The sequence below is a fragment of the Dermacentor albipictus genome, chromosome 3, assembly GCF_038994185.2.
Source record: "Dermacentor albipictus isolate Rhodes 1998 colony chromosome 3, USDA_Dalb.pri_finalv2, whole genome shotgun sequence".
Lineage (NCBI taxonomy): Eukaryota > Metazoa > Arthropoda > Arachnida > Ixodida > Ixodidae > Dermacentor > Dermacentor albipictus.
The window spans coordinates 150,832,325-150,845,017 of NC_091823.1; the positions used below are offsets into that span (position 1 = coordinate 150,832,325).

Genomic DNA, 12,693 nt, shown 5'->3' on the forward strand with positions numbered 1-12,693 from the left:
CATTTCTCCGCTCGTTATTGAGATTAAGCGAATGTCCTTTCAAAAGGACTTAGTCAAAGGGATACTACGGCGGTTGACAAATTTCAGTATAATGCATGACGATATTTCATTTCTTAAAAGACAGGTTATGTTAGTTTTACTTTGATGTTATATAAATATTTCTATCATGTTTTTCCCGTGAATAATTAAAATTTTAACGTGGTCCAATTCTTGGCTAGTCTACTGTAGTGGGGCAAGCCATACGTAATTGCAAACCAAGCAACCAGCTATCCTGTTCTGCACTTGCTAGCTGTTCTCAACATAATGGTCGGTGAGTCGTCATAACTTTATTTCTGCTGGGACCCTAACGGATGCAAACTTGCGTCAGCTATTCATTACAGGGATTCATCCGAGACTAGCAGAGCCAGTGTTTTCTTTACGATGACACTTGATTCAAACGGCAACCTCTGCGCGTTAGTCCTAAATTTCTGTACGGGACGAGCTCCACCCGGACATCGACCCACTCTGCCCAGATTGCGGCACTGAATTTAGCTCCTTAAATCACATGCTCTGGCAGTGCCCTGGGTTACAGGATTTTAATACAGAAGAAGACTGGACGAAGGCCATCACAGACCCGAGACAGGACGTCCAGCTCCTGGCTGTCCAGAGGGCCCGTGAACGAGCGGAGGGGCATGGCCTCTCTGTTCCGACATGGGACTAGCCAGCGGCTGGGTAGGGACCCGCAGGCCCCCGCTTAGCTCCTCAGGACCCCAATAAAGTCGTTTGCTGCTGCTGTACGGGACGTGGGGCATTATTTTACAAGGCAGCAGGTGAAGCGGAGATCACTGTGGCGTAAATAGCAGTAGAAGTAGTGCGTTGTAATGAAAACTGAAGTTGGTTGTTCGATTCTCTTACAGGGAAAAGTGCGCATCAATGAACAAATGGTTAATTTCAACCTTCCTGTTGACAATATTACCTATCGATTCGTTAATCATTTCGGAAGAACTAGATATGTTCGAACAAAGATGCTCGCTTATTTTGCATGCTTTGCCTGCGAATCGCCCATATTCATGATGCTGGACGCGACGCGGCCCCTTATGAAAATGAACCATGAGTTTCTGTGGAGGACGTGATGTGTTCCTAAGGTGACATCAGACATTCATAAGGAATGCATCGTATAATGTTTTTTGGCATCACAAGTACATCAGAGACTCAAATGACAATGCACCTTAGGATTTCTGACGAGAGGAGTGTACAGCTTTTTTGTGTTATTGCTAATGTCAAAGTACATACATCATATATGAATGTGTACGATGCCAAGTCGCGAAAAATTCTTTGTAATGCGATAGCATTAAATGGCTCATGAGCCGCAAAATCCGGCATTGTCGGCGTGAGCACTCGATGTACAAAGAGGTTACAAACTCTCAACCTTTTATGGGAGTCGAACTAACCTACCTTTGGCGGCAATTAAGGCTACGAACCCACGACCTTTGGTGTTGATTAAGGCACCGTTAATTAAGAATGTTATTGAAGATATGGTTAATTAATGCACTCGAACGCACGTACGACTCTTAGTGGAAGTCGAAGCCTGTTAATTAATATGTTAATTAAGGCGCAGCTGAATATTATGTTGTTAACTAAGACACTCGTATCCACGACCCTTGGTGCTTATGAAGGCGCTGTTAATTTACGCGCAGTTAAGATGCAGTTATTTGAGGCACTCGAACCCACGACCTTTGTTAATGATGACGATGCTAATTAAGGTACAGTTAATTACGATCTAGGAATTAAGTCACTCGAACACATTACCTTGTGTGGGAATCGCACCCACGACCATTGTTGTTAATTATTATTATTATTATTATTATTATTATTATTATTATTATTATTTGTTTTGCACACATATACACAGGTAACAGGAAAGGGAAAGCGAGGAGCAGGCTGGCAACTGCCACCGAAGGCGATATTAATTGAGGTAACGTTAATTAAGATATAGGCAATTAACACCCTCGAGCTCACGATCTTATGTGTTAATGAAGGTGGTGTTAATTAAGGCGCAGTTATGATACAGTTATTTGAGGCACTCGCACCCACGGCCTTTGTTAATGAAGATGGTGCTAATTAGGGCACAGTTAATTAAGATCTAGCAATTAAGTCACTCGCACCCAGTACCTTGGGTGCGAATCCAATTCACGACCTTTGTTGTTAATGAAGGCGATGTTAATTAAGGTAGTGTTAATTAATATAGTCAGTTAAGGCACTGGATCCCACGGCGTTTGTTGTTAAAGGTTATGTTAATTAGGCATATTCAATTAATATATAGTTACTGAAAGCACTCGAACCCATGATCTTGTGTAGGAGTTGTGCCCACGAATTTTGTCGTTAATGAAGGCGATGCTAATTAATGTACAGCTAATTAAGATATAGTTGATGAAAGCACTCGGACACATGACTATTGGTGGGAGTCCAACCCGTGACCATTGGTGTTAATGATGACGATGTTAAGTAAGGAACCGTTAATTAGGATACAGTTAATTAAGTCACTCGGACCCTTGGCCTTTGGTGGAAGTGGTTCCGATTCATCGTTAGGGACAGTCTAAGAGACAAAAATGATGAAAACGATATAACACAGAGTGAGGGCCGAGTACTCAGGAAACGCTTCCGATATATCAGGGCTAGGCACAAAACAACGACGTCATTTTCTTTCCTTTTTAAAGAGCACTGTAAGATGGTGTTACCCCGTTATCACATTTGGTAAACAGTGCAATCCTATAGCGTATGCCTTGTTCTGAGCAGTTTTATTTCTCGGATGTGTTACTAGTCTTTAAGTGGCAAACGGACAATTGTGCAGATTGACATGATCATGACATGGAAAACTGCGCGTAAAAAATTATGGGGTTTTACGTGCGAAAACCACTTTCTGATTATGAGGCACGCCATAGTGGAGGACTCTGGAAATTTCGACCACCTGGGGTTCTTTAACGTGCACCTAAATCTAAGTACACGGGTGTTTCCGCATGTCGCCCCCATTGAAATGCGGCCGCCGAGGCCGGGATTCGATGCCGCGACCTCGTGCTCAGCAGCGAAACACCATAGCCACTGACCAACCACGACGGGTAAAAAGAAAAAAAAAACTGCGCGTAAGCGTCTATTTGCTGGAACGCACTGTAGTACTTGGTTGAAAGCACATCGTACGCCAGCGCACATTTCTGGCATATACCACATAGGACAAATGCACGCTACCGAGACATGTGGGTTTTTCGAGGAATCTTCGTGGATAGCACGATCAACACAGAAGGCACGAGCGACAGTAGTACAACCCGCGCAGATTAAACGCACTAACACGAAAGCAACATACGGACGACAGGGGCGTAAGCTGCGCCACACGAGCAGATTTGACGCTTTCCGACTGACACTGTTGCAACTGGCACTAAAACATCGCACACTGCACACATGTGTCCCTCGGAGATCACGTCAACGATGTCTGAGGCCATATAGTTGATGTTAACGACAGCAGGAAGTTATTTAAATTGAAGTGACGGCGCAGGTAGCACGGGGAGCAGCGAAATGCGTAATTCATGGGTTTTATGAGAGGTAACCGAAGCGAAAATCGTTCGAATAACGTCACCGCAACGGCTTTCTATAGGGTTAACATTTTCAGATCTCGAAGGCCATGCTTTTGCTGTCCGCAGATAGCAGAAACGATTCAAATTGAAAATGCGTTATAGAATTTCTTTCTATGCCAAACTATAGCTTACAATATAGACTTATCTGCGGTTCTGCTTGTCTTGCAACAGCTATGCGCAATTAGGCAGCCGTACAAATCCTCAGATGACGCTAGCCGAGGCATTGGCCGGCCCCAGCCGACCTGTTGGTGGCGCCACCCACCATCCCGTTTCCTATCCAATCCAATCCAATAAGCCTGTCGCTCTGTTTACGAGTCGGTCGGGCGTGCGAGCTGCAACGATGTGCTTGTTTGATCGTGTGTTTTTGTGTTTGCTGTTACTAAATGTGACTTAGTTCGCGTGCGCATAAGTGCCACAGACAGCTTGTGTCTCGCTGCAAACTCGCCGTGTGCGTGGCGCGCCAGCCAAATGCGGACCAACGATGTTCATGCCGTGGAGTGCGTTCCCTTTGTCTCTGGTTGTCGTGGAAAGTTGGGTGGACGTCGCGAAGAAATAATGCGTGTTGTTAGCGTGCCACTGCTCCTCCACTATGCACCGGTATGTCTGCTGGGAGTAACATCGAAGCATCGGCAACTTGGAGGGCGCTTTTCGACCGCGTCGTGCCATTCAAAAGGTGAGCAACCGTGCTTGCTAACTACACACGTGTTGTGCGTGCTTCTCGGTGTGGGCATAGGTTGCCTTGCGAACGTAGGAAAGAGAACTCCCACGACAACAGTGAAACCTATGCCGATGCTTGCTGGGTGTCAGAGTTTAGCTGCGCGAATTTATTGCCATAATGCGGAATTGAAAATCTTGATAAGCGTTTTCTTCTGATGAGAAAGATTAAGTTCGGAAATAATCGTGTTCATCATGCGGGCTTGTGCGTGAGCTCCTGCATTTCTGCTGATGTCGCATAATAACGACTCATCTACCTCTTGACCGATTCTCACTGCAATGACGTTTCCTCGCTTATAAATGATTCGACGTTGTAGATAATCTCTGCTTACAAAGTTTTCGATTCAGGAGGAGTATTAGGAGAAAAGAAATGTAAGCAATCACAGCGTGCTACTGGTACAGGTTTGTTTTGAAGGGGTGTTGCCATAACTTTGACGTAACTAAACATTACAAGGGATAGTCACGTAAAGTCATTAAAGAAACTCTAGAATCGTTATGTAAACAAACATTCTTTAATGCGCTGCTGCTGCGTGTAAAATTTTGCCTTGTTGAAGGGGTCCCCGTTATCGCGACATTCATCAGTGACTTCGACTTTGTGCTCTGTTGCCACCCTGCACCAGTGCAGGCATTGTTTTCGTGACTGTTTTTACATGCTCCTTGCATGTGTTCACAATGTGATGATCTTATTCTGCCACAGCTATAAGTTAACACAGAATTCTCTTTGTAGTGGTGAAGCCGTGACCCACAACAGTGTCCACATAACCCGTGGCCATGGCTGCAGCAGCACGGCGTGTAATCTGGATGGACATATCAGGTATGCTTTAAGTGTACGTGTTCACAAAAGTGGGCTTCGGTATCATTAGTGGATAAGTGTATCGACATATTACTTAATGAATCTTGCTAAATAGGCTAAATATTTATGCAACTTTATTCCACTTGCTGCTTATTTGTGTTTGTAGACATTATGCACACGTAATCTTGTTCTGTTAAAACTACACCTCGCATGTCCTGACGTTTAGTATTTTTCTCGCATCAATTGCTTGGCTGCAAGTCCATTTTATTTTTGCCTATTACGCAGTATGTTTCATTTTTATTTTGGTTTTATTTGTTTGGAACAGTTTCTTATGCTGTAGCATATATTTCCCTGTTTTCCTTTCTGCTTATGATACACACATGTGCTGTTTTTGTCCATGTAAGAATTCGAAGTGTAGTGTGCCATATATGTCACAGGTCTAAGCACGCAGTGTGCATACCATTGTTTAACATTGATATTTACAATTATGTCTGTTTTGTTCTCAGAATAACTGTCACTGGCAAATACACATTTGATGAACTCGAATTTCTTGAAATGAAATAGGAAGGCCAGTATTCATTGTGCTGCAGTTACTTAAGTAGTGAGGTCTTTTCTGGTAAGCTTTCTATTTTTTCTCTCACTTTCTTCGTATTCTTTTCTTTGCAAGCTGCCCCTATTTATGCTGGTAGGCATTGTAGCAGTTGTGAGTGTGTCTAGTGCAGCAATGTCACAGCTAGGTTGCACACACTACAGGATACCAACAGATACCCATCACTGTTTTTGTGCATTTCTGAGAACCAGCTGTGCCCACTCGGCAAAACTTGTAGTGTCTATTTGAATTTGCCAATCAGTTCATGTAACTTTTCAGGACAACATTTACGCAGCGAGGGAAGGGAGACCACGCAACATGACCTTGGCTAACAACTGTTTAAGTTGTAGGAAGGACTAACAAAAATAGCACTCGTTGTGCACCAGTTAATTTGAGGGATGGCAGAAGTTGTAATACAAAGGCCTAAAATCATGATAAATGGTGTTTGCATAAAAAGAAAGTGAATCGGCACACACTAGTTTCTATCCCTTGTAATCTACAAAGGATGCCTTTCTTCATGCATTGATAATGAGGGCTGCCTGACACTTATTGTTATTTATGTGGTGTGCCTGACTGATTTCTCTTGCCAATTTTCATCCATGGGTGAAAACAGATAAACAATCCTAATCCGGCCTGAAGCACCATTGCGGATATGTGTGGCCAAGTCGGACGAGCATACTGGTCTTTTGAGTGAAATATGGTGATCTCATAGGTACATATTTAGGCACCAGCCAGTCTGCACTATGTACATTTGACCACATGTGAAAGGAATACAGTACAGTGCCTCTGACACGTACTGGACAAATTTGGTGCCACCTTTAACCAAGCAACCCTCGCTTGCCTCCTTGCCTTTCTCGATTCAATTTTCAATTCAATCAGTTCATGTAACTTTTCAGGACAAAATTTGCGCAGCGAGGGATGGGAGACCACACAACATGACTGTTGTGCATGTGCTGCCTAATTTATTTTTGCTGGAAATATATGTGCATTGCAATCCACAAGTGAATTGACAAAGGCACCCAGGCATTGGAGGCTTGCTTAGTTAAAGATACCCAAAATTTGTTTTGTATCTCTGAGGGGCAATGTAGGCTATTCTTTTGATCACGTGCATATTTGGTCCAATGTACATTGGGCACGCTGACTAGCCGGTGCCTCAGCATGCGCCTAGGAGAGCACCATAATTCACTCAAAGGACCAGTGTGCTCGTCCCATTTGAGCATGCATTGACACGACAAGCTGTGCACTAGATTTAGATTGTTTATCTGTTTTGTTCGCCTATGGCAACCGATTGATACAACAAAATCAGTGAGGAATACCACATCCAAAAATGGGACATGTGTCAGTCAACGCTCATTATGATTGCATGACAAAGAGGAATACTCAATAATGACGTGGGATAGCAACCACCATGCTTATTTATTAAATTATTTTTATGCAAGCTTGTTCACCATGCTTCTACGCATTTGTTTTTCAACTTGTGCCCTCCCTCTGAAAGCAGCGCTCGGGTTTAAGTGATAAAAACTCCAGACATGGTGGGGTGTATTTCTTGAATTGGATGTATGCCATCATTCAGGAGGCCAACACATGCATGACATAGTAGGCTTGGAATGTATGAGAACTGTGCCCGTAGCTGATGCAAATATTCTGTAACGACTGGCACTTGGATGTCTTTGGGATGCATTGGGTTGCCCGTGCACAAACACTCCTACGCTCATTTCCAAGCCAAGTAATTAGTGAGATTTTCTCATTCACGCTAGCAATCCACAGACACTGCTGTCCTTTGTCAAGTGGAAACCGATATAGGTGAAGTGTAGTTCACGAAATGTACACACGCCACAGCTGATCCACGTTGCACGTTTTTACAGCCAAGAGCAATTTCTGCTTACTGTAGTTACTGCTCCACCCAAAGGCCACACAGTGGTTCCTCAACAACTTTGTGTGAACCGACCCCACATAAATTTTTCGCAGAACTATCTATAACATCTCCAGATCGTTCTGCAGCAAGTGATACAGCGTGTATTTCTGTGGTTGATTGCCAAGTTTTGTTAATTTTCTGTGCTTTCTACCATGCAGGGTACACGTGCACTTACTTCAAGATGACGACACTCCACCTCAAGAACAGCCTCTCCTCAGTGATAAGTAGCGAGATTAAATGAAAGGAAAATATCACATCCGTAACCAGACTGATACTGTGTTTTCCTTCCATTTAACCTCCTTCTGCATTTAAGGAAGCATTGATATGCCCAATAAATGTTTTTGTTAAATATCTTTCTTTGAGTAATGTCTAACATACAGCATATGTAGGGCCCATGTAAATGTTGACAAAAGTGCTGCATCTTCGCTGGACATACATACATGCATACAGGCTGCATATATCAAGCACCAAAGACAGTCACGCACAGGTAACATATTTAATTAAGGTCTGACTGCCATTGGGACACATGAGAAAATGTTACCACACGTGGTGGCCAATTTCGTTATAGGAGTAATATGAGCACCAGCAGTCTAATGTATAAGCTCATTAGAGATTCATTAGGAAGACGTGAGAAAGTCACAAGAAAACTGCTTTGGAGCGCCCATTAGGAACACATTTCATGCTCACAAGAAAAACACTCGTCAAGAATTCTACAGAAAGACGGTGGCCAATATGTTATAGAATGACATTAGGAATACATCAGAAAATTCCAAAGAAACTCGTCAGAAAGTCTAATGGCTTTGATGTCAAAACTCGTCAGACTTTCTTCTGAAACTCATCTCATATTTTCATAAGGGGCTGCTGGACGTGAACAAGTTGCGAGCTGACGCTCACGCGCCCCAACGTCAGTTGGACCAGCCCTAGGCTAGAACCCTTCGCGTCCCTTCTTGCCGCAGGTGTGCTCCATGAGTTACATTTGTTTCGACATCCAGGACATCGTGGCTGTTGTAGTCGTTCACCTCACAGCCGCTGCGCTCTATGCCTGACTTAACCTTCGTTCTCAGGTTCAGATTGTAATCCTTGTCGGAGTTTCTGATCGATGACTGTGTCGCCTAGCTCTGAAAAGCTGGGGTCTCCCACTGAGTGTTTGTGCATCGGGTCAACCTTCACTACTGTTTCTTTTCGTGTGATTTATTTAGTTATGATCGATAGTATAAAGCGCACAAAATTTACAAAGATTTTGCAGACTAGGCTTCCACAATCCCAGGATGGCAACGGCCCCACGATCAAGGCTACAGGGGTAATTTTTTATTAGTAATACAACACCGCTATGAAAAAATTAAGAAGATACAATACTATTAAAAATTCACATGCGAATATATCTATTCAAGATGCACGAAAGTAAAACAGGTAACAGTGCCGAAATACAAAAGAAAACACAGATTGAGTTTATCTACTCGTATTAAGAAGAAATACATTGAGAGCTTTTTCAATCAAGAATAACGATGTTAGCGACTTTATATGCAGAGGCAGGTGATTCCAAAGCGATATTCAGTATAAGGCATGATTTTCGTACCGTCATTGTTGTACACGCTGGTAATATAAAATTTCTATTGGATGGAAAACGAGCTTTATGAGTATTGCGCTATATACATTTACTAATATGTTGGAATGACTGTTCATTATCAACAATCATAAAATATGCACTAGTTATGCAGTATTAAAACGACTTGCATTAGACAAAATGTGAAATTCACGAAGCAGTGCAGGAGCACTGGTACGGTATGTGCTATATGTAACAGTGCGGAGAGCGTGGTTCCGAAAGCTCTGCAAAGATAAGTGTGGCAATAGTGCGTCTTTCTCCAGGTGACTATTCCATAGGTTAGAGGACTTTGGATGAAAAAGAAGTAAAGAGATAAGAGCACATTAGTTGAAAAATTAGGCTCAGAATGAAAAATAAACGACTCCCGAACACATTTTTTTTCTTAACATGATTAACATATGAGCTGTAATCGGAATTTGAAATAAGGTAGATTCTGGAAAATATTACTCTAACCGACGCAGGAAGAGAGAGAGGGACGAGAGACCAAACAATCTCTGTCGATAAAAGTCACTGAGCTGATCTAAACGGCAGTTTAATTTCTCAACGTTTTAAAATTGTCATTAGTGTTCTACCAGTTGGTGGAACAACAGATAGCAGACAATTTAGCTTGGAAGTAAGTAAGGCAACCGTTTTATTCACGCATCATATCGCAGTGTTGGCAACATAAGAAAACACACGGGGCCGAGCACAATATTCCGGGAAGGTTCTTAATGTGCAAGGCATAAAGCAATGGACCTAAATACAGCCCTGAGGAAAACTCTGGTTTATGTTTTTGTTATTGGAGTATGCACTACCACCGTAGACCACGCATTGTCTGTCGTGCAAATTCAACATATTTGATGCAGGACCGGTAAATAATATGCAGGGATTAATTGTGTGCATTGCCTTCGTGAAATCCAAATCGACATCATCTGATGAATTAAAATTTGTTAAGATACGAGTTCAACATCTTCACTACTGAATAAGCTTGCAAAGAGAAGACAAATTTGACAAATTGAAATGGGTGTCTAATTAGTCGTGACTTTCCTATCGCCCTTCTTCAATTTGGCACCTTAGTGAGCTTAAGGAATCTAGAAAAGAACCGCTTGTAAATATAAGCTTAATTATGGAGCATAAAGAACGAGAGATGACAGGAGAAACCAACTTTAAATGTTGTGCAGTTATATAACCTGAGCGAGCAGAAGAAATCTTTTGGTTACGAACAAATGAATTCGTTTCGTCAGAAGTAGCGAGAAAAAAATTTGGCCGACGATTACGCTTCTTGGCAAAGCCATCTCTGAGCGCAGATCCTGCCTTATTTCAACAACAGGCAACCGCCTACAGAACACGCAGTGCCGAACAGAGGCGGTTTTACGTTTTGTATTGGACAGCCCACGTCGCAATCCGCCGCTATGAAGCAGGCGCTCCGGCGATGCACCATCTAGCCATGTTATAGTGGGTCACCATCACTGAGAGGGGGGAGATTAATGATCATTATTTAATGTTTATTCTGAGGTGGGATGAGGAAATGGGTACAGAACAGGGCCTTTGACTAGAGGTAGCACACTCGTTCACTCACGGACAGGCCTAAATGTGGCCGCACAGGGTTGGGGTGGGAAGTAGAAGTAAGAGGACCAAACGCTATAACTGTCCATCGAGACACCGCAACGGCACTGCGCCAGGTAAGGGGAGGCATAGGGCAAGAGTGGAGGCGGGAGAAGGCCAGCCAGGCGCAAGCACTACCAGAGACGACAAATGCCCCTGAGGAATACGCCCCGCAAACAGGAAAGCGAGAGAAACGGCTGAGAGCCGTACATCCACGCTACGCGTAGACGGAGGAGCGGAGAGCCGTGGATCACGCGCGAGGCGGCAAGGGGCGCCCGCCACACACACCACAGCAGTGCTGCGGCAGCGGGAGAAAGGACGACGAGGGCGGAGTGGACGGCAGAGCCGAGAGCCACCACAACGGCGCTGCTTGGAAGAAGGGTGCGAGAGGATAGGGGAGAACACGTCATCCGGCTTTGGAGGAGAAGGCGAGAGCAATACTCGCGTCGCGCGCGAGATATGGCAGCAGGAGCGTGCGCCGCTAGAGCAGCGCACAGATAATGGCCTTCGGTACGGCGAGGTACGACGACGACGCGAAATGCAGGAACGGGCGCCAAAGAGCTGCTCTCTAAGAAATGGAGTAAAAAACACACAAAGCCTGGCAGGCATGCGGAATCGCGATAACTTTAGGGTGAAGAAGAGTGTTTAGAAAATGGTTTAGCAAGACCTGCCGGCTGGTGATGAGTCAGACCATTATAATTTATTGTTGAAATATCTGTATTCGAGGAAGGCAGGTTTAAAAATTGATTAAGTAGTTTCCGCTGTTTTTTGAGATTACCTTTTTATAACCTAATACATTGTCATATTAACGTTTCTTAGCATGTTCTAGTAGGAAACGTCGCTATAGCAGCGTTTCTTTTAGCGAACTGCTAGAGCGCCATGAAATGCTTGTTACGTCCTTTTCGATAGAGGTTCTTTCTTTGTCACTCCGGTGAATAATGCATTTGTCATTTATTGGTTACTTGGATGTTTGTATTTTCTGAATAAAAATGTGGCTTAAGGTGCTGTAAGAAACAGCCTTAGGAAATAGGGAACAAAAGGCAACGGGTGCCCTCTCAGAGTATGTTAAGAGACGTGATTTTATAGCAGTCAGAGGAAGAAACAGCTTCAATATATATCAACATGAAAGCGCCACTTGAAAGTAGGCCCAATTGACTTATAGGGGTGGCAAGCGTAATGTGTGCGGGACAGAGGTTTTTGATGTTTGTGGAATTTGCATCAAATGAAGGAGCAGTGAAGTTAGATAAAAGCGTGATCAGTAGCTCCCGGAAATTTCTTGTCCCAGTTGCCGCGCACTCCAACTATTTGGTGGAGCACATTCTTCATTTTCTCCGCACTTCCTTCTTCCTGGTATTACTGGCCCTTTGTTCTTGGGCCAGCATTGCGGGGTTCCCTCATATATAATGCCCATGCACCTATGCATCTAAAGGCTTGGAATGACGCCTGTCACCGGCAAAAGATGCCGAGAGCGAGTGGGGCTGTACTAATCCAGGTACAATAAATTTGGAAGGCCCACTATGCTTAGGTACTAAGTTTAGGCTGGTGCTTGCAAACAAATATACAGCCTTAGAACAGACAGATGATGATGATGATGACATAGAGGTAGTGAATGAAACCGTAACGAGGCTGGCTTCAGGGGCAGCAATTGAAGTGGGAGGCAAGGCACCAAGGCAACCAGTAGGCAAGCTCTCCCAAGTACCAAAGGACCTAATAAGGAAACGACAAAGAATGAATGTCCAACTCAAAAGATAAGCTAGAATTCGCGGAGCTGTCACAACCGTAAAATATGGACGCAGCCGGAAATCAGTGGGAAGTAAACTTGGCATAGGACGAACCAAGATGTATGCACTAAAATATAAGCAGGGTAATATGATCAGCAATCTCGAAGAT

The 12,693-nt window shown here is 43.7% G+C and overlaps 1 protein-coding gene and 1 long non-coding RNA gene across 5 annotated transcripts in view; both read left to right on the plus strand.

The window, feature by feature from the left end:
- The first annotated feature begins 262 nt into the window (after positions 1-262).
- Positions 263-12,693, plus strand: part of LOC139056978 (uncharacterized) — a 117,375-nt gene continuing 104,944 nt past the window's right edge. For 3 of the 4 annotated variants that reach the window (XM_070534761.1, XM_070534764.1, XM_070534763.1), the window contains exon 1: positions 263-310. In XM_070534761.1, the coding sequence (XP_070390862.1) occupies positions 304-310 (7 nt within the window). In that variant the 5' untranslated portion in view covers positions 263-303. The remainder of the gene's footprint in view (positions 311-12,693) is intronic. The other variant, XM_070534762.1, reaches the window with a different exon arrangement.
- Positions 3,956-7,963, plus strand: LOC139056977 (uncharacterized). Its single transcript, XR_011512484.1, has 3 exons — positions 3,956-4,278; positions 5,047-5,133; positions 7,775-7,963. It is a non-coding gene; the product is annotated as an uncharacterized lncRNA (long non-coding RNA).